Genomic DNA, 21823 nt, shown 5'->3' with positions numbered 1-21823 from the left:
CAACATCACTCCAAAAGACTTTGGGGACATTCATTTGATACAAAATAGGGTACGAGTGACTTAAAGAATATGTTTTTTTTTCCGCTCTGCAATTCCATTTTGTTGTGGAGTGTGGGTGCAAGAGGACTAATGGATCATACTAGAGTTGGTCTTCTAAGTACTAGATTGGGTACTGAAGTACTCCTTAGCATTATCACTACGAAGTATCTTGACTGGCATGTCAAATTGAGTCTATTTGGGAATAGAGAGCACGAAAGATATCAAACAACTTGGGACGATCTTTCATTAAATATAAACAAGTCATCCTAGAGTAGTCATCCACAAATGTAACAAAGCATCGAAACCCCAACTTTGATGTCACATGACTAGAACCCCAAATATCAGAATGGACAAGCATGAAAGGACTAACCACCCGTTTGTCGACTCGGGGAGCAAAGGGAACACGATGATGCTTGCCCAATTGACAGGACTCACACTCAAGATTAGACACAAAACTCAATGTAGAAACTAGCTGTTTCAACTTGTCCAAGGATGGATGACTAAGGCAACAATGGATTTGAAGTGGAGTAGCTGCGACTGTGCAAGCAAAGGGTAGAGAAGGAATCTGAGCATGGCAGAGGGGGAAAAAAAAAAGAAAAAGGTGGCTAGAAATTCACTCGTGCACCGGCGTGCGGGGTCGGCCCTACTAGCATTTGGCCGGTGCGTGGGGGCTCCTCCGGCAATGGGGTTTTGTGGGGCGAGTGTTTATGGGTGTATGGTTGGTTTTGTGAAATAAAATATGGGATGGAGGTGAATCTAGGAAGGACAGCCGTGGGAATGGTATTTTTCGGCGACAGCTGAGGAGAGTAGGGTTTAGTTTGGATCACGCTCTGATACCATGTTGAGTAATTGGGTAAAATGGAAGACCTAAACTCAATGATAGGTCTCTCCCTCTATTTATAATGTATGTAATACAATAGGAATGACCATAACATCGTTACGAACTCACACTTATTACTAAGAAAGCTCTAACACAAAATAATAATAATGCTAAAAGACTAAATAACCATTAACAGCGGACAACAAGACTAGAACCCAGGACCTCTTGGTAGTCAGATCTGATAACATGTTAGATTATGACTTTACCTAAAAGCTTAAACTATTGGGCTGTGGGCCGACATGTATGTCAAGCTTTAACTGTTTATTTTACCTAATAGTGGTGAATCTGATGGAATATTGTTCTTGTAGGTTACAAGCAGTTCGGTTGATCATGTACAGTTGTTTAGTGATGCTGCTGGCCGCCTTCAAGAATCTGGTAAATTGAAGATGCATGTGCGGCATATAATGTTCTAAATATTTTTAAACATATTGCAGATTGCTAGGTGAAGTGAATTTGCATTAATTTTTGAATCCTGAGATTTTGAAAGCCAGTTGATTTGACACTTATGCCTGGTGACATGAGCAGAATTTAAGGCAGAAAATATATGATGCATTGCAGACTTCATCTCTGAGAGAACTGAAGTGGGTTATTGGCAGTTATTGTCCTAAAGAGAGTCCAGGATAGATGCGAAGAAAATCGGTTGCAATTAGGTGATATGACCAGCATTAGAAGTGTACAGCTTCACTGGTTCAGTTGCATGTTGAAACCTAGAAAGGATGGGAAAGCTTGAGGAAGAAAAGGCCTTTATTCATGTACTGTTATACTTCAATCTCCGGCATAGAATTTGTTGAACTGGACTGACTACTGAATATTTTAAATGTGATGCTTTTAAACAAGAACTTAAAAAAAAAAAAAAGGAATTACTAAAAGTTGCCCTATGTGTTTATGTTCAAATTTATGTCTAGGGCCTCCAGACTTTTTGCAAGATTTGGGATGATTAGGCATGTTAAGGCCGCTTTTGTCCTTAATATGGTCAGAAGGGATTTGGTGAAATTGCATATAATGGCATCTGTTTTGGTTTCTTTCTAATATTTTTTGGGGCTAAATTTGCAATATTTCTTGATCTATATATCTAAGCTTATTTGAGGCTCTTGTTATTTTCTGCAAAAAAAGAAAAGAATATTTATTCTCTGCTTTTTGTTTGTATGCAAATGTGATTGGCATGATGCTTTAGCCTGTCATCTTGCGGTATGCATTTTACCACTGTCCATGTTTGTATTTTTGATGTTTCACTAGATTGAAAAAATCACGCTTTTCAGTGTATAAGTTTAGTTTGGTTAAGGTTTGGTTAAGCATTGATTCCGTGTAGATGCTTCTTTTGCTTACCTCTATACTTGAAAGATTGTGGGAACTGTTTGTTTTGAGTTGTACAGTGTCTGCACTGATCTAAATGTAACCTCCTTTTATTATCTAATTCTGTAGCCCTTGATGCGGCGACGAAGGGAAGCCGGTATATAAATTCATGTCTTAGGTATGTATTTTGATGCTCAACTTTTACTATTCTGTTCTTTTAAAAATATTGGAAATGACTGAAATATATATTTGAAAATGGCAAGACATAGGATTTAAAGCTTAATATATGTTAGCCCACAACCTAATAACCTAATGATGTAGGACAAGAAGCAAGACCTTGGGGAGATCAATGCTGGAGAATAATAAAGAAGAGTAGGGTTAAAGAATTTCTGGGTTAGTTAGTAGTTTATTATGTGTGTTCAGTATTAATTAGTATAGGATTATGTATATTTGGGGGTTATTTGTAATATATGTGTGAAGTATGGGTTTGCTTGTAATTCATGTAGTTTTAGGGGTATGTGTGTAATTTATGTGTTTAGGCTTTCTTATAAATAGTGTGTGAAAGCCATGTTGTAAGTTAGTTATTGATGAATTTGAATTGGAATTGAACGTGAGCTCCCCTGATATCTTTTCTCTCCTCCGTTTCTTTTCCTTCCTCTCTTCTATTTCTTCTAAATTCTCCCATGGCTGCGGAACCTTGATGCTGTCCCTGCATCACTTGGTATCAAAGCCCAATCACGATCTCATTCTTCCATTTCAGTACCCCATTCTTCCCTCACTCTTTCTCGTTTCTTCTTGTTCCTCCTCCAGTCTTCTTCTTCCCCATCTCAGTTCTGCCTTCTCTATTCCTTCTCTTTCTCTGTTCTTTCTTCTTCTTCTTCTTCTTCTTCTTCTTCTCTTTTCTCTGACACTGCATTATGAAATTCTCATAGTTCTTTTATTTTCCATTCTCTCCACTAATCACTCTCTTTTTCTGTTAGTTTGTCATCTCCTCATCTCTGTTCTGAAATTTCTGCTAAAAAAAAAGAAAAAAAGAAAACAGAAAAGCAGTTCTGCAGTTTCTGAACTTTTCAGAAAATTCCAGTTGTGTCTCATTTTTTTGAAGCCCTAATTTCCAGCTTAGACTCTACAACACCATCCACATCACCAACACCACCCCCCCCCCCCCTGCCCCCCAAAACCCTTCTCCAATTTTCTTTGTTGTCTGACCACCAAAGGACACCCCATGTGCCAGCCAAAACACCTCCATCCGTTGGCACTTCGAAAACCCTAATCCCCTGTTCTTTTCTCATCACACCTCCAACACCACTATACTCCCCATCCCTTGATCTCCCTTCGCCCCAAAACTCATCGCTGGGAAATCGCTGCTGATGGCTTATGCGCCCCACGCCCTAGCGACCTGCAAGTGGGACTCTGACTGATTCTTGTCCTGGTTCCAGTGTTGCTAGAATTTGCTCCAGACACACAATATTTTGGATTTTCTCCGCGATATTTTGATCTGCAAGGAGATATTTTTCTTGTGGACACAACATATTGCAAGCAAGGGTGATAATTCGCACGAAACATATTGCAACCCTGAAATTATTGCTGCGAACATAAAAAATCAGGTTTTGTTGCTGTATTTGTGAGTTTTCTTCGTGAATTTGTTTCATTTTAGCAGGACAATTAATATCAAAGTGAATTAAAGATAGTTTTTGAGAAATTAGGGAGTAAGGGCCCCTGGGAAATTGGGTCAAAGGGTTGTGATATATAGCTGCAGCATGTATATAAATTCAGCAACTTGGTGACAAATTATAGGAAAAAGGAATGCCATTTGCCAAACTTTGGGCACAATTTCAAGCTTTTCAACGCCTTTTTCAAGTGCGGAGAAAAGGTTTGCAAAATCATCATTGATGCAAGATGTCTAATGAATGTGGTTTCCATAAATGGAGTCACTTGAATGCAACTTCATCCGGAACCTCACCCAGAGCTTTATGTGATATCTTGGGTTGATGACTCTACTATACATGTTTGCAAGAGATTTTTGGTTCCTACAAAATGGTTGAATATTTGGCTAATGTTTGGTGTAATATCACACCTATGAACATTGACCATGTACTTCCTTGGTTCTTTGTGGTTGGATGATTAGGGTGTGACTCAAGGACATGAGAACACGTATGTCTTTGACTATAATGGAAAAAAAATCATTTTGAAGCCTGCTCTATCAACCAACCAGGACGAAGTATATGAGATTGTTGATTATGTCAAAGTTACTCAACTTGAAGACACTACAAGCAAGGCAATGAATGTGTTTGAGGACATCCGAAGTCTTCCAAACATTCTTATTGTAGAGTTTGTCATCCTTGATGAGTTCATTGATGCTAATTCTCAAGTCAAGTCTATGGTGTTGCCAACGGAACCTAGTTTCTCGTCTCATTCAAGTGCTGGATTTTGAAGAATCCAAGTTTGCTTTTCCCTTTTGATCCTCCAACATTTTAAAATTCAAGGCTGAAATTTTTCTAATTGGGGGAGAGTTGATGTAGTACAAGAAAGCAAGACCCGGGGAAGATACTTGTTGGGGAATAATTAAGAAGAGTAGGGTTAAGGACTTGTTGGGTTTAGTTAGTAGTTTATTATGTGTTTAGTATTAATTAATATAGGATTATGTGTATTTGGGGGTTGTTTGTAATATTTGTGTAAAGTATGGGCTTGTTCATAATTCATGTCGTTTTTGGGGTTTGTGTGTAATTTTGAGTTTAGTCTTTCTTATAAATAGAGTGTGAAAGTCATGTTGTAAGTTAGTTATTGATGAATGTGAATTGGAATTGAACATGAGTTCCCATCTCCTATCTCTTCTGTTCCCTTCCTCTCTTCTATTTCTTCTATATTCTCCCATGGCTGCAGAACCTTGATGCTGCCCCTGCATCACCTAAGCTTTTATGTTAGTGGTATATTTAAAAATGATTTCCGAGGCATGTTTGTCAAGAGGTCTTGGGTTCTATTTTATTGCCCATGTTTATAGTTTGGTTATATCCTAAGTGGGGCGTTGTTATCGGTGTTATTCAGTGGTTGTTTGCTTATTGACATGTGCTGGGAATTTTTTTTTTTTTTGGGGGGGGGGGGGTGGGTTGGGGGGAGTTAAAGCTTGATGTGTGCATTGTTAGCGCAAAATCTGAGAGCTTATCTGATGTGGACAAGAAGTAAGACATTGGGAAGATCCTTACTGGAAAATAATTAAGAAGAGTGGGTTAAGGAATTGTGGGGTTAAGTTAGTAGTTTATTATTTGTTTTTTGTATTAATTAGTATAGGATAGGATTATGTGTATTTGGGGGCAGCTTGTAATATTTATGTAAAGTATGATTTTGTTTGTAATTCATGTAGTTTTAGGAGTATGCGTGTAATTTTATGTGTTTAGACTTTAGACTTTCTTATTAGTGTGGGAAAGCCATGTTGTTAGTTGATGATGAATTTGAATTGAAGTAAATGTGAGTTCACCCCTAGTATCTCCTCTCTCCTCCCCTCCCCTTCCTCCTTTTCTTCTAATTTCTCCATGGCTGCAGAACCTTGGTGCTGCCCCTGCATCATTTGGTCTCAGAGCCCACACACGATCACTTTCTTCTATTTCAATTCACCCATCTTTTTTTTCAATCTTCTTCTTTCCCCCTCTTCTTCTCTTCTTCCTTTCCCCCTCTCTTCTGCAACTTCTATCTCCCTCTGCTGCAACTTCTATCTCCCTCTGCTGCAACTTCTTCTTTCTTCTCTTCTTGTTCTCTGGTTTTCTGTTCTAATCTCCTGCTCTGTCCCTAATCCTTTGCTGCCCAGCAGCCTTCTGCCCTTTGCTTCTTCTCTGTTTCTCCCCTCCTTCTCTTCTTCCTCTTCTTTTTAATTCTCTTCCATGACTGTCTCAACTCTCTTTCTCATTTCTGAATTCTGTGGTTGTCTCTTGGCAGTTTCTGTCTAGAAACTCCTCCAACCTCCCATCTTCTTCTTTTCTCTCCTTCATTTTTTAAATTCTCTCTCTCTCTCTCTCTCTCTTCCATTTCTGAATATCAGTTAAAAAAAAAGAAAATGCTGAAAAGCAGTTCTGCTGTTTCTGAACTTCTCAGAAAATTCCAGCTGTGTCCCCATTCTTCAAATACCACTTTCGAGCCATTATCCTGCAACACCACCCACACCATCAAAGATAGAACACCCTGACACCCCTTCCCCTATAATTTTATCGCCTTCCGATCACTGGAACAGACTCTCACGCTGGCCAAAAGGATTCCAGCCGTCGCCCCCCTTGAATCCCCAACATTTGGTGATTTTTCAAATACACGGTGACCACTGTTAAGCTCCTCATCACTTGATCTCCCCTCGACCAAAGTTTCATTGCTGGAGGTGCCTCACCGGCAGCGCACATGCCCCACGCGCTGGTGACTTGTGACTGGGAAACTTCCACAGTTTTCTGCAATTTCCAGTCTCGAGAAAAATTGCTTCAGCCACGAGATTTTGGATTTTCTTCATGGTATTTTGACCTGCAAGGAGATATATTTTTGTGGGCACAACATATTGGAAGCAAGCATGATAATTTTGGCATGAAAGCCTAGAAATTGTAACTGCCAGCATCAAAAATCAGGTTTTGTTGCTGTAATTTGTGAGTTTCCTTTGTGAATTTGTTTCATTTCAGCAGGTCAATCAATATCAAGGCGAATTAAAGATAGTATTTGAGAAATTGAGAATAAGGCTTGTGGGAAATTGTGTTAAAAGGGTTTTGATATGTAGCTGCATGTATATGTATAAATTCAGCAGCATGGTGACAAATTATGGGATGTCATTTGCCAAACTTTGGGCACAATTTCAAGCTTTTCAACACCTTACTCAAGTGTGGAGAAAAGGTTTGCAAAATCATCATTGATGGAAAATGGCCAATGAATATGGTTTCCATAAACGGAGTCACTCAAATGCAGCTTCATCCAGAACCTCACCCAAAGCCTTGTGTGATATCTTGGGTTGACAACTCTATTATACATGTTCATGAACGATGTTTAGTTCCCATCCAAATGGGTGAATATTTGGCTAATGTTTGGTGTGATATCCCACCTATGAAGATTTGACATGTACTCCTTGGTTCTTCTTGGTTGGATGATTTAGGTGTGGCTCAAGGACATGAGAACACATATGTCTTTCATTAGAATGGGAAGAAAATCGTTTTGACGTCTGCTCTTCCAAAGAACTAAGACAAAGAATCAATCATAACTACTCAGCTTGAAGACAGTACAAGGAAGGAAATTACTGTGTTTGAAGACATCCATAGTCCTTTAGACATTCCAATTGTTGAGTTTGTCATTCCTAATGTGCTTATTGATGCCAACTCTCCATTCAAGTCTATGATGTTGCCAAAGGATCGTGGTTTCTTGTATCACTCAAGTGCTGGCTTTCAAAGAATCCAAGTTTGCTTCGCCTTTTTGATCCTCCAGCATTTCAAAATTCAAGGCCGAATTTTTTCTAGCTGTGGGATGGTTGATGTAGGACAAGAAGTAAGACATTGGGAAGATCCTTGCTGGAAAATAATTAAGAAGAGTGTGTTAAGGAATTGTGTGGTTAGGTTAGTAGTTTATTATGTGTTTTTAGTATTAATTAGTATAGGATTATGTGTATTTGGGGGTTGTTTGTGTTATTTATGTAAAGTATGTTTTTGTTTGTAATTCATGTAGTTTTAAGAGTATGTGTGTAGTTTTATGTGTTTAGGCTTTCTTATAAATAGTGCGTTAGTTGTTGATGAATTTGAAGTTTTGATTGAATGTGGGTTCCCCTTTGGCATCTCCTCTCTCCTCCCTTTCCCCCTTCTATTTCTAATCTCTCTCATGGCACAACCTCAGTGCTACTGCTGTGTCATTATGCTTTTTGTTTGAGTGATGACTTAATAGGTTTTAATATGTCTTTCTTGCTATTCTCACCATTTGACTAAGCTTTTGGCAAAATTATGTTTTACTAATCCTAATAGCATTGGCATGGACGTTTAAACAGTCGGATGTAGTAATTATCGTTGGAACAATGGTGTGAAAAAGATGAAATAGAATAGTGGAAAGTAGTGTCAAGGCATGTTACATGACTTGTTTTCTGCAATGATTTGTCCTCTCCAATTACAAATGGTGTTCAATGGGCTCGAGTGAATATCCTAAGGATACAACGAGGACTTTGCACAAATGAAGATGAACAATTCAAAAGTGTTGTTTCTATGATGGACAAAATTTTGGTTGTCTGGAAAAAAAATAAGGGGATTTACTATAGAAGAAAGATATTCAGTTGCAATATTAGCTCTCTGGTTGCAAGAATCTTTCTATAATTTGAAATGCTCGATGTTATCCATTAGGTAGATTTTGCACCTTCAATCTAGCAGTTACCTGTCAATGCCCTAACTTTAAGGCATTTAATTGTACTTGCTGAACCACAAGTCTTATGGAGTGTTAGGCACACTACTATACAAGAACAAACCAAGCCTTAAGTCCCAATAGGTGGGGTCGACTACATGAATCTCTTTTTTCCAATTTTTCGATCATGGACAATTTCCTTTGACAAATACTGGACTATTAAATTCTTCTCACTATCTCATTCCAAGTTATTTTCCCCTTTTATTGTCCCTCACAGTAATTAAATCACTCTTCCTCACTGGTGCACTATGTGACATATGTTGCAAGTGCCCAAACCATCTAAGTCGTCCGTCCCTTATCTTATCTTTTACAGGAGTTACACCCAACTTACCGTGAATATGTTCATTTCTTAATTTATCTTTTAGCGTTATACCACTCATCCATCTAAGCGTTCTTTTCTCGAAAACTTTTACTTTTGGATATGTTGTTTCTTAGTCACCCAACATTCTGATCCATATTGTTTAGTTGGTCTTACAACCGCTCTATAAAACACCCCTTTTAATTTTAAGGGTGTTTTATGATCACATAGTACACTCAAAGCACTTCTCCATTTTACTCAACCTGATTTAATTCTATGTTTTACATCTTCTTCAATTTCTTTTTTTAGCTTGCATAATAGATCCAAAGTATCGAAATCTATTAGTCCTATTGATTTTTTTTTTTTTTTTAAACTGTCTCCAATATTCCTCTTACTATTACTGAAATTTCTTATTTCTACTTATACTAAAGCCTCTAGAGTCTAAAGCTTCTCTCTACAAATCTAGCTTAAATTCTACTCGACCCTTATTTCATTAATCAAGACAATATAACATACATCATGGAACCTCATTTTGGATACTCCTAGCCAATTTGTCCATCACTAAAACAAAAAGATAAGGGCTCGAAACAAATCCTTGATGTACTCCTATTGTGATTGGAAATTCTCTACTCTCTCCACCTATAGTCTTAAGACTAGTCATTTCTCCATCATACATATCCTTAATAACATCATTATACCTACTACATACACTCTTTTTTTCTGAAAACCCCCACCCGCCACCCTAGATTCCTTATCGTACGCTTTCTCTAAGTCAATAAATACCATATTGCAAGTCCCTGTTCTTTTCCCAAACGTTTCCATTAATCTTCTTAAAAGATATATAGCTTTTGTAGTAGATTTCTTAGGCATAAAACCAAATTGATTTTTTGAAACCTTTGTTTTTAGCCTTAATCTTTGTTTAACTACCTTTTCCCATAGTTTCATTGTATGACTCATAAGTTTAATTCCACGATATTTATTACAATTTTGAATATCTCCATTATTTTTGTATATAGGTATTAAAGTGCTTTTCCTCTATTCGTTTGAAATTTTCTTAGTTTTTAGAATTGTGTTAAATAAATTAGTTAACTATATGATTCTGTTATCAACTAAGCATTTCCAAACTTCGATTGGATCTTATCCGGTCCTATAGCTTTTTTATTTTTCATCCTTATGAGTGCAAACTTAACTTCCTCAACTTTAATCATGCGAATGAATCTCATATTTTTTGTTTTTTCCTCATTTGTCAATTCAAAGTTTAAGCTCTTTACTTGGTTTTATTAAATAGCTTACCAAAGTTATTTCGTCATCTTTATTTTATGCCTTCTTCCTTAACCAAGACAATATCATCATCACTTTTTATACATTTTACATTACCCAAGTCTTTACTCTTTCTTTCTCTAACTTTAACAAGTTTCTTTCCTCTTCTTTTGTATATAATCTAGCATACAAATTATTAAACAATCTATTTTTAGCTTCACTAATAGCCTTTTTTTGCATCTTTTCTCGCCTCTTCAGACTTTATACTTCGTTGCCATATTTTATACCAAATTTTTTTTGTCTTTATAATTTTTTGGACATCTTGATCCCACCACCTTTCTTTGCTATTGAAGAATCTTCCTTTTGATTCACGTAAAATCTCTTTTGCTATCTTTTTAATAGAGCTAGCTATCCTACTCCAAAGAATGTTTGTGTCTACACCATCCTCTATAGTCCAATTGTCATCTTTGATAATTTTTTCTTTAAATTTTATTATATTTTCTCTCTTTAGGTTCCATCGCCTAGTTCTCTTACACTGTTTTATTTTATCCTTTCTCTTCCATTTTTTAATGCATATATCTAACACTAAAACTCTTTGTTGTGTGGTTAAACTTTCAGTTGGGATAACTTTACAATTTCTTACATGATAAACGATCTGCCCTCTTAGTTAAGAAAAAATATATTTGACTTCTATTTTGTCCATTTTTGAAGATTATTAAGTGTTCTTCTCTATTCTTAAAGTAAGTATTCGTTGTAATAAAATCATATGACATGGTGAAGTCTAAAGATCATCTTCCTAGACTCATTTTTGCCTCCAAATCCATATCCTCCTTATATCCTCTCATAACCTTTATTATCTCTTCCAACGTGTCCATGAGATATGCTCTAATATGCCTTGTATAATATCTTCCCAAAATTGTCTCTGAAGGTTTTCTGCTAAGCCTACTTGAGGTGCATAAGCACTAATGATATTCATTATCTCTTGGCCTTGGACCATCTTGATTTTTATAATTCTATCCCCTACTCTTTTGACATCTACAATGTTATCTTTTAAGTTTTTGTCTACAATAATTCCTACTGATTCTTATGTTTTTCTTTTCGAGTGAACCGAATTTTAAATCCTGATCCTTCAATTTCTCTAGCTTTCTTCTCCACCCACTTAGTTTCTTGAAGGCAGATCAGATTAATTTTTCTTCTAATCATTGTCTCCACAATTTCTATGCTTTTACCCGCAAATGTCCCTATATTCCAAGTTGCTAATCTAATTCTAGTCTCTTGAACTAACTTTTTACCCGTTCATGTCCAAAATGATGTAGGAACCCTTACATATTTGACATCATACCCGGGCACTGACATGGGGTGTCGCTTCGGGGTGATGACCTTGCCTACTCTCACCCACTTTTCGCTACACCCGGGTGGTATAAGTGCAACGGGTTGCTCGTAGGGGACGCCCCAACAAATAATTGATAAAGATTTATATCATAGTAATCTAACAAGTTTTTACACTAACTATCAGCTACTTAACGCAGGCCTCCTCTTTTACCCGGGCTTGGGACCAGCTGTATGTGAAAAGATTAATACATTAAGTGCATCACAGGCGGGGTTGTTTGGTGCACTGCTATCTAGAATGAAATTGCTATTGGGATGTGAGTTGACCAGTTTGCATAAATCCAAGTAGTTTAATTGCATTGACACTTGTGTGCAAAGTAAAGGTGTGCCATCAAAGCATCATGCGTGTACACAGGTGTACCTTTCTCTTGGATTGCACCATGTGGGATCCACAATTTATCTAAAGAAAAATGCATGGAGAATGCATATAAGACAAACCAAAGTTTCCTTCCTTTCCCAACCTTCTTTTTATTTCATTAATTTTGTTACTTAAATTCCTTTTTTTTTTGTTGTTGAAAAAACCTCAAAAATCTCTCACCATTTTCAAAATAAATAAAAATATATTAATTTTGAAAATTTGGACCATATATTTGTGTATGTTTGGAGTTAAAGAAAGAAAACAAACAAACATGCAATAAGAGAAGACGATGTCTTTGAAAAAATGAAAGAAATTACAATAAAGCTGCCCTCCAATTCATTTGAAGTTTGAAACCCCCCACCAACCGGGGCACAAAAAAAAAAAAGGGAAACCCAAACAAGCAGGTCTAGAAAAAGACAAAAAAGTGCACTCCATAGATGGTTCGCCGCTCAACAATGAAGAAAAAGGTGTGCACTTCATTAGATTCACAACACACTATGGACATATCATGACTGAAAGTCTGATAGGATCTTCTAATTTGTAACAAATCATATGCATTGATCCTATTGAGAGTCACAATCCACATGAAATATAGTTAAAGCCTTTTAAACTCTTGGAATTGGCCCACTTTCACACTCACATATGTTTAACCTATTAAGGTATTTCCATAATTAACATACTTGACATAAAATAAGTCATGGGCCTGTAAAGATAATATAATTCAACCTTTTTTTCATTACAGGAACCAAACATCTTACACTAGGAAGGCATCTATTATGGTATTTTTATCTATCAAAAGAAATGGTCCATGATCGCATAAATTGGCGGAAGAGGATTCATATAGCCGACCCCTCCTAGTGGGACTAAGGCTTGGTTTTGTTGTTGTTGTTGTTGACTAGTTGAACTTGGGTATGAAGTTGTCATAATAGTTGGATAATAGATATGGTTTTAATCCTATCCCATAGTGCTGTAGTGGTCATGGGAACCATTTTCCTTGCTAGTCTTTTTGTTTGCGAAATTTCCAACCTTTTGCCTCAGTAACAGAATCAACTATAATAATACCATCCTGTTTTGATTAGCTTACGCTATTGTGTCTAAAAGCAACATGTCTAGATTTACCATTGCAAACATGTCTCTATCTCTATGCTTTTGCCGAAATCACTTAAGTATGACAATAAGAAGAAATTGGTTGCATAGGCTTAGATCATCTAGAAATTTCTGGTGACAAATTTCTAAGATATTTTGCTTATTTACTCGCAACAGCTATTGCCACAAACTCTGTAGCATAAGCAAGATTCAAAACAAATACTGTAGTGCCTACATCTGAAGAGAGGCTTGAATTGTCACAATGATGCTCTGCGCATAGGGCCTACCCTCATGTGCATGCAAGGCTAACATGCTGATAAATATTTCAAAAATTGCACGAATAACTGCGAGGACTAATCTCTCTTGACTGTTTCAAGAGTCTTGTCTTCCATAGTACCTGAAACCTTTATTCCTTTGTGAGCAAAGTTAACACCAAGAATATCCACTGCAATATCCATAACAACATTTCTAATGCCAAATTGAGAGAATTAAACACAACAATTAATGTCTAAACCAGATAACAAATCAAAGAATTATAACTCCTTAATAACCAAAAATCATAAGAAGAATCACTCTCTCACCACATAACCCAAATTGCCAGACTCTACCACACACATCTGTAGTATCTGCAGAAATGTTAAAGAAAGAGTTAGCTAATACAACACAGTAAATTGTCAATTAAGATTACGTTTACTAAGCGTTCATACAGCAGTTATTTAAATAAGCCCAACTAGTTTGAAACCGCCAAAACAATTTTTTTTTATTGCTTTTATTTTTACACAATTACCTTCACCATTCCTTGTCTATGTCAGTTTTGTACTAAAGAAGAGGAGAAAATAGAATTTTACGTCTCATGTTGTCTTCACAAAATCATCCTTCACTCTAGGAGGAGTATTGTGTTCTATCATTGGGAAGAAATGGCAGAACACTCACTGACTATGGTGGTACTCTTGTTTCATTGTGTTGTTAAGATTTAGTTGGTTTTTTCAGTAGTTTGTTCAATTATTATCATTTTTGGCTAATTGTTTCTTTTTTCTTCTTTTAAGCCGAGAAAGAATATGCATGCAATATTATTATTTTTTAATTGTTGATAGATACCAAAAATTCAAATTTTTATTATTATTTTTCTTGATTCCTTTCCTTAAAGAACACAAAGTTCATTTTTTTTTTATTAATATTTTGTGACTCATTCTCTTACTTTTCATTTGTTTAGGGAAAGCATTCAAATGAAATATGAATTTTTTTGTTGTTAAAATTTAAATGTATTTTACTATTTTACTTGTTGTTTGTATATCAATATATGCATGTCATTTAGAATTGATTTTGGAAATTTATTCTGAATCTTACTATTCGATTTGATTCTTGATTCCCAAAATTGGAGTTTCGATTCACTATTCGAATCTCAATGTGGCAACTATGCCTGACATAGACATTGAGTTCTCCATTTATTTAGTGCCAAGTGCTTGTCCTATTCCTAAAGCTCCTCCAATAGTTCTTGCACTGCTGCTTCAATTCATTTAATTTTGTTGCACTCATGCTGTAAGGTACCATATAAATGTAAATGGAGTTGAAGGACTTAAAGGAGCATTTTCTAGAATTGTTGGGTAAAGGAACTTAGTGTTTTACCATAGGCTACTCCAGTTTGGTTTGTGATGGATGGAGTATGCACCCTTGCATTGACTACCGTTAGTTAAACAAGGTGGTGGTGCAAAATTATTGTTAGCCTAGAATTGATGATTTTTTTGACCAGTTGCCAGCTGCAAGTGTAATTTAAAAAATTGACCATCAGTGTCATTACCATAAACTACAAATTAAAGTGGGAAGATATTCATAAAACAATGCTTAGATCATTACGAGCTAGGCTTTATCCTTGCTTGTGACCGCTCGTTTTGTGTGCATGGGATGGGTTACCTATCATATATATACTAGTGTAGTTTTATTTTTGAAGGATATTTTTTTCTTAGAAAAAATATTGGAGTATGACTGCTCAGACATTTTGATATATCCTAGTGGCAAAGCTAGATTTGCATATAAAGCTTTTTAGGGGAGGATGATTGATCATCAATCTATGAAACCCACTAGTCATTGTAAACGTGTTTAGCCTGCTTGCCTCCTTGGCTGGACAGACATGGTTAATGGAGGTATTGCTTTAATGAATTATGTTTCTTCGATGTTTACCACTTGCTTGCCATTACATTCATGAATTGCTTACTACTTACGCTTACATTTCATTAATGACGATGAATGTGTTTTGTTGGTAAATTGTGGTAAACTTTTGGCTAGATGGTTAGGCAAGAGTGCTTTAGCTAGCACCGTACAACCCTTCACAAAGGTGTGAAATACTTGACCCATGATAGTTGGTATTAGAGCTTTGTTAATTGTTGCATGAATTCGGTTGCTTTTGTTGTGGGATTCGAAAGCTTAGGAAAGAGGTCATGCCGACCATTGTCAAAAGAATTGGGATGCTAGAAGCCCAAACTGCGATAGCCAACAATGTGGTCGTAGAGATGACCCAACTTGCTGAACATGTTGATGAATTGGAGGGATTACAAAAACATCAACGAAGTTCCCTGGTGGAAATGTCAGAGGACCTTCACCATATTGTAGAAACCTTGTAGGCTAAGATGGTTTATCTTATTGCGGAGGTAAACTCGATGGTTTTTGTAATGGGAAACTTTAACACTTCGAAGTTTAGCATGACCAAGGTACCAAAACCTAGAACGTTTGGGGGTGCCCTTGATGCCAAGGAGTTGGAGAACTTCTTGTTTGATATGGAATAGTACTTTTGTGCTATGAGGATGGATTCAGTGAAAGTGAATACTGCAACCATGTACTTGGTTGGTGACCTTAAACTATGGTGGTGTACGAAGTACAATGAGATTGAGAATGGACGTTGTGTTTTTGATTGTTGGGCAAACTAGATCAAAGAACTCATTTCCTGAGAATGTTGAGTATAATGGCAGGAGAAAGTTGAGAGACCTTAAGCACAATTGGTCAATCAGGGAATACGTGAAACAATTTTACGCTTTGATGTTGGATATCTGAGACATGCAAAGAATATAAGTTGTTCTATTTTCTAGAAGGGTTGATTTCACGGGCAAGGATAAAACTTCATAGACAAAAAGTTAGACTTGTCTATTGTATAAGTTGTCGTAGAATGCTTGACTAACTACACTGGAGAGTAAAGGTGGGCATGGTTCTGTTAACCGTGCCCTCAAAACCATTAATTGAACCGAATTTTCTGTTCACTAAAAACTGTGAATTGAAACCGAATCATTTCAAATGGTTTCTGAATTTTATACCAATATCCAACGGTTAACCAAACCGAACCATTAGATCCAATTAAAATTTTAAACTCACATAAATTGATATTTTTCTTCCATTTTGATTTTATGTGAATTAAAATTTTCACTGGCTCATTGTTGGATTCGTGGACTTAGTGACTCATATTCCACCTAAGGAGAGAGAGAGAGAGAGAGAGAGAGAGAGAGGTGCCACCGTACTTATCGAGTTTGTGACTCGTGAGATCTGTGACGAATGATGATGGTGACGAGTGGGTGGCGAGTCGGTGACAGAGAGTGGGCAGTGGCAATGTGGGATGATGACAGTCGGCTGCTGCCTGCTGGCCGCTGGGAGCGAGTGACGGGCTGACAGCAGTGTTTTGTGACTTGTGAGATCTGTGACAAATGACGATGGTGGTGAGTGGGCGATGAGTCGACAACAGTGAGCGGGTAGTGGCGACGGCGACGGCGACTCGGCTAGTGGGCAGTGGCGATGTGAGACGATGGCTGTCAGCTGCTGGAAGTGGGTGATGGGCTGACGACAATGTGGGGGAGGGGGATTAGGCTATTAGGATTAAGGGTTTCTTTGGTTTTGGGAGGGAAGTGAAAGAATGAAGATGAAATTATGAAAAAGGGAATTCAGATTTTAATTTTGAGGGGGAGACGGGAGTGGTGTACAGCTGTATATCATTACCTTATTTTTTAATTGAAATATATATATATATATATATTAAATATTATATATGTATATTATTAGTTCGGTTTGGTTAACTGTGGTTAATGAAATTTCCAAAACCAAAACCAACCCATTAACCGAAAAAATTCAAATTTTCGAATCCAAAAATATGGTTAACTGATTTTATGGTTTAGCTTGGTTTGGTTCTGCGGTTCAGTTTTTTGGTTTTCCTTGACCACCCCTACTAGAGAGAATTCCGCTTCATCCAAAGAGTGGCGTGGGTGGAAATGGCGGAAAGTCCTTCAAGAAGGGCAAATCCAAAAGTGGGGAAGTAGACAGTTAGGCGTTAACTTCAAAGGAAGCTTCCGCATCTCGATCACCCAACACACGCAATGGTAAGGGTAAGATGACATGCTTCTTATGTTGAGGTCCTCACAAAGTTGTTGAGTGCCTTCACAAGTCATCACTTAAATGCCTTACAAACTTCCATCGATGAGAGGGCGCTGGAGGATAATAAGGATGAGGAAGATATCTCGAGGATTGGTGTAATGCGGCTTAGTGAACGCATTGGAAAGGCGGACAAAAGAACCAAAAATTACACAAACAAAAGGGTTGATTTTTGTTGACTTAAGGATCAAAGGGAAGAGCACCCATGCTATGGTTGATACCGGGGCTAACCATAACTTTGTTTCTCTTGTATTAACTTGCCTAGCTCAGAAAGGAGTTCAAGTTTTAAGAAGTTTGATGAGTGAAAAAAGTTTATCCCAGAGCTAAAGTAGTTGGTGTTAGTTTCTATATATGTTCCCTCAAGCAGCAGAAGTTTTACTGTTAATGAGGATGCTTCCAAGAAGGGCCTAGACTTTGTTTTGATGCTGACAGTGGTAGCTTATGCTTGCAAACAAATGAAGGTTTCAAGCCTTATCAGAAGAATTTTTACCCTACACCTGATCTTGAACTGGCAGCTGTATTTTTTGCTTTGACAATTTGGAGATGTTCTTTGTTTGTGGAACAATGTGAGGTAAGCCTCAAATACTTTTTTGCATAGGAGTTGATGTAAGGCAAAGGAGATTCTATAGTACTTGAGAAGAGTGAAAAAGGTTTGAGGCCTTACAAGGGGAAGGTGCAATTTGCAAATATTAGAATTCGACCCACTTTGATTGGGAAAATTAAAGCAGCTCAAATAAAATGATCCTCGGAAGCAGAAAATTAAGGTGAAATAGATGCTGATTTGCTTTCAGATTTTCAAATTCATTAGTGTGATACCTTGAGTTTTGATAACAAGTATTGATTGCCTAACGATGAAGAATTGAAGAGAGAGATTCTGAGGGATTTTAAGAGAACCTTCTGTTGGAATGATAAGAAGGGAGAGGATGGAAATTTTGTAGCTTAGTTCCCAGTGTGTTAACCGGTGAAAACTGAACATTGACGGTTGCCTGGTTTGTTATTTTCCCTTTCTACTTTGATGGACTTCATATGTCGGTTGCCTAGGACCCAAAGTGGTAATGCTATGCTATTTTGGTGATCTTGGATGGACTAATGAAGTCTGCACTTTCTCCTTGGCGAGAGTGGCCAAAGTTGTATATGAAGGAGATTGTAGGGTGCATGTTGATAATTTCACTTCCGAGTTTGTCTCACATTGGAAAATAAAGTGGAGGATGGGTGCTTATATACATGGTAATGATTTAAGCTTTTGGGTCAAGTTGGTGCTCGCCCATGTACATCAAACCCACTGATGAGTCCCTCAGTCCTAACAGTGCATTGCATTCAGTTGTATCTGACAAAGATTGCAGATTTAGATCTCAGATTTGGAAGAGTTTGCATTAGGCTCTAGTAACTAGTTTGAGTTTCATTGCTTTTGTTCATTTTGATAGAGCTGGTTTGTGTAAAAGCCTAGGGCCAAATTGACTAGCACATGAATTTTTAGTCTTGTTTTAGCTAATCCAAAATGCTCAAGTTACTCGGTAGTAAACTTGACTAAGCTTATAAGCGACACAAATATTTGCCCCCACAATTGATGTAAATTGGAACTGGGGCAGCACAATCTCTGCTAGTTAAATATGCAATGTCCTTATTGCACTGCATCATAGGCTCACTTCATAATTCAAATGCCTAGTCTCACCGGAGTGGGGAACAGATCTGTTTTGCTTCATTGTCCGACTCCGCAATGAGATAAAACACCTCTACGCCATGTCTCCAACTCCCACTTGAGTAACAATGAGCAGATCTCCACTCAATTGCTCTATGATACCATTTGTAATGCCCCTGGGCCAAGCCTACTAGCCTAGAAACTGAGGCTTCTCAAGTATTCTGGAATTCTTAAGCAAAGTTGCTTGCTAATAGGCCTGCTCAAGGTTGTGAGCCACATCCCCTCCACAATTGACATGGAGCTGGAAGTATCCTAGGAATCTAATAGATACTCTCACCTTACATTCTTACCGTTATTCCCAAGCAGCATAGGTGCTCATGCTAATTGGAAATTTCAAACTTTTGGGTAAACGGGATATTATTCCAAAAATTGTAGTACTACCCGGTACACTCAAATGAGAATGTCTATTCCCGTACCCCTTTGATTACACTTTTCTGGGCATAACAAGTCGAGGATTCTGATTCTTTTGGAGAGAAGATAAACTTGTGGTACACTAGCATACTTTCCTGTGGAAGTGGTTTTCTGTAGAGCGGCAGGGAATCTTGGTTAGCTTTGCACATCATTGTTTGATAGGAAGAATTCAAGCTTTCATGCTATTCTTTTGCATTTCTATTTTGAATTTTATTTTTGTGCTGTTTTTAAGAAACATCAGATTACTCTTTTGAAACTTGTTTCTGCAGACTAAATGAGGAAATCAAGGGCATTGACGCTCTAGCTATTCGGCTGTATCCTTTTAACATTCCCACTAAAATGCCTCTTTTTTGTGTGTATATATGTATTTTTAATTGTGAGAAAAAAACCCACCTTAGGTGACGTTCGGTTTGCGAAATGCAATTGGGTGGGAATGGATGATGATGAAAATTTGTATAGAGAAAATAACAAAATTGAGTGATGAATTTGATACCATGTCGTCGTACTCTGTTCTTATGTATCAAACGTCTGGTTGGTTACCAACATGCATTTCATTTGGATTAGTGTTCGCCAGTTGTTACCAATTGGACTTTGCTGTGTGTTCTCCCTTACGTTTGTCAAGAAAGATGTTGAGGAGGAACGTAGATGCGCTGGATTCAGCTGTGAATAGTCTCCTCCGTTTGCCATAACGCCAACCTCTGCTAATTGTGAAGATGATTCCTGCAGTTTTATCTGGCTGCATTTACAACACCAAAGAACATGCTTGGCTGATACTGTTAAGAGTATGAAACAGAGCACACCTTACTATTATTATGCTTTTTTTTTTTTTCCTCTTCTTGCTAGAATAGTCTCTGCCCACTTGGAGTTGGCCCTTTTTTTTTTCTTCCTTGTGTTGAAGAGAGAGAGAGAGAGACAAGGAAGAATGTGAATTATGATGTTGAAACTTTCATCTGATGTGGAAGTTACTAAATTATGAAGATCTTTCCAGTTTTTTGTTTGTTTATCGTTTAGCAAGTGAACCATCCATCCATCCATCCATCACAGTTGGCAGGAAATATCCCGGGTGGAGACATTTTACTACGATCAGACTCCTTGTATCTTCTTTTTCCTGTCACCATCACAAAAAAATAAAATAAAAATAAAAGATGATAAAGAAAAACATAGTGCAAATTTGATTAGATGTAATATAAAATGTATTTAAATTTATTCAAATTTAAGGTTGAAATTCATGCTATATTTCAATGTAAAAGTTAAATATACAATTGTATGATTTTTGATTTATGAAAATGATAGAATAGGTTTTTAAAGCTAAAATTGATGTAATAAGCGGGAGGGATGGCTAGCTGGTAGAGGCTTCTACTGATAAGATAACAGTATCTGATTGGCTGATTTGCTGGACGGCAGCAGATGAGGTGGGGTCTACCTTTGTCACCTGCAAGCATTTCAAATAGTCGTGGGCTCCACAGGCTGCCACATCGAGGGCTGTGAAGCATGTGCGCCCCTTGATCACCACCAACCCTTGGTCGCATCCTATGCTTTAATGTTTCTTTGTGCGGCACCCGTTGGATTATTATTTTTGGCTTTACAATAATTGTCGACTTGAGTTTGACTCATTTATTTGAAGGAGAACTTGAACTCAAATTGTGTTTAAATTTTGATGTCTCTGCTCGATTCATTTGTTACACGCATGTATAGTTTCGTATTAACAAATGGTTCGAGAATGAGTTTAAGTCTTAAACTTGATTCGATTCGATTTCATTTCAAACTTATAAATAAACTGAGGTGATATTTTAAAGTAGATAATTTAAAATTAAATATTTAATGAAACTATTATCAAATTTATTTTAATGAGTTACTAGCGAACTAGTAAATGAGTTAACAAACGATCGACTCGTAAGCTGTTAAACAAGCTAATTTATGAGTCTAGCAAATCGAGTATCATTCAACTCGAATTGGGTTGGTTTAACTTTAAAAATGAGTTTGAGCGAATCATTATCGAGTTGAGTATCAAATGGCTTGGCTCATGAGTGGTTCGGCTCATTTGCAATTGAAATTAAAGATAGAGATAAAAGGAGGCTAAGAGGTGGAGGAGGAAGAAGACATCGAGTGCATTATGGATTATGGTAAAATAGTGTTGAATCAACTCCTTAATGGTTATCCTATTTATAGGCCACCTAAGTTCATCTCTCAAGTCTTAAGTTATGAGTTTGAGATTTTCCCAACAATTTAGCCTTTTATCAACCCATCCAAATCTCCTAATTCATTTTGAATATAAATGTAAATACATAGTTTATCTTTAATATGTATTTCTTA

The 21823-nt window shown here is 37.1% G+C and overlaps 1 protein-coding gene across 4 annotated transcripts in view; it reads left to right on the top strand.

The window, feature by feature from the left end:
• LOC131164824 (uncharacterized) overlaps positions 1 to 21254 on the top strand; it is a 38301-nt gene extending 17047 nt beyond the window's left edge. The window contains exons 2-5 of one of the 4 annotated variants that reach the window (XM_058122314.1): positions 1228 to 1294; positions 2342 to 2390; positions 19780 to 19824; positions 20133 to 20511. In XM_058122314.1, coding sequence (XP_057978297.1) covers positions 1228 to 1294; positions 2342 to 2390; positions 19780 to 19824; positions 20133 to 20199 — 228 coding nt within the window. In that variant the 3' untranslated portion in view covers positions 20200 to 20511. Of the gene's footprint in view, positions 1 to 1227; positions 1295 to 2341; positions 2391 to 19779; positions 20512 to 20917 lie in introns of those variants that run through there. The other 3 variants (XM_058122316.1, XM_058122313.1, XM_058122315.1) reach the window with 3 other exon arrangements.
• Positions 21255 to 21823: the final 569 nt, after the last annotated feature.

Source organism: Malania oleifera, chromosome 9 (genome assembly GCF_029873635.1).
Source record: "Malania oleifera isolate guangnan ecotype guangnan chromosome 9, ASM2987363v1, whole genome shotgun sequence".
Classification (NCBI taxonomy): domain Eukaryota; kingdom Viridiplantae; phylum Streptophyta; class Magnoliopsida; order Santalales; family Ximeniaceae; genus Malania; species Malania oleifera.
Note: the sequence above shows the minus strand (reverse complement) of the source record. Positions and strands in the feature narration are given on the sequence as shown.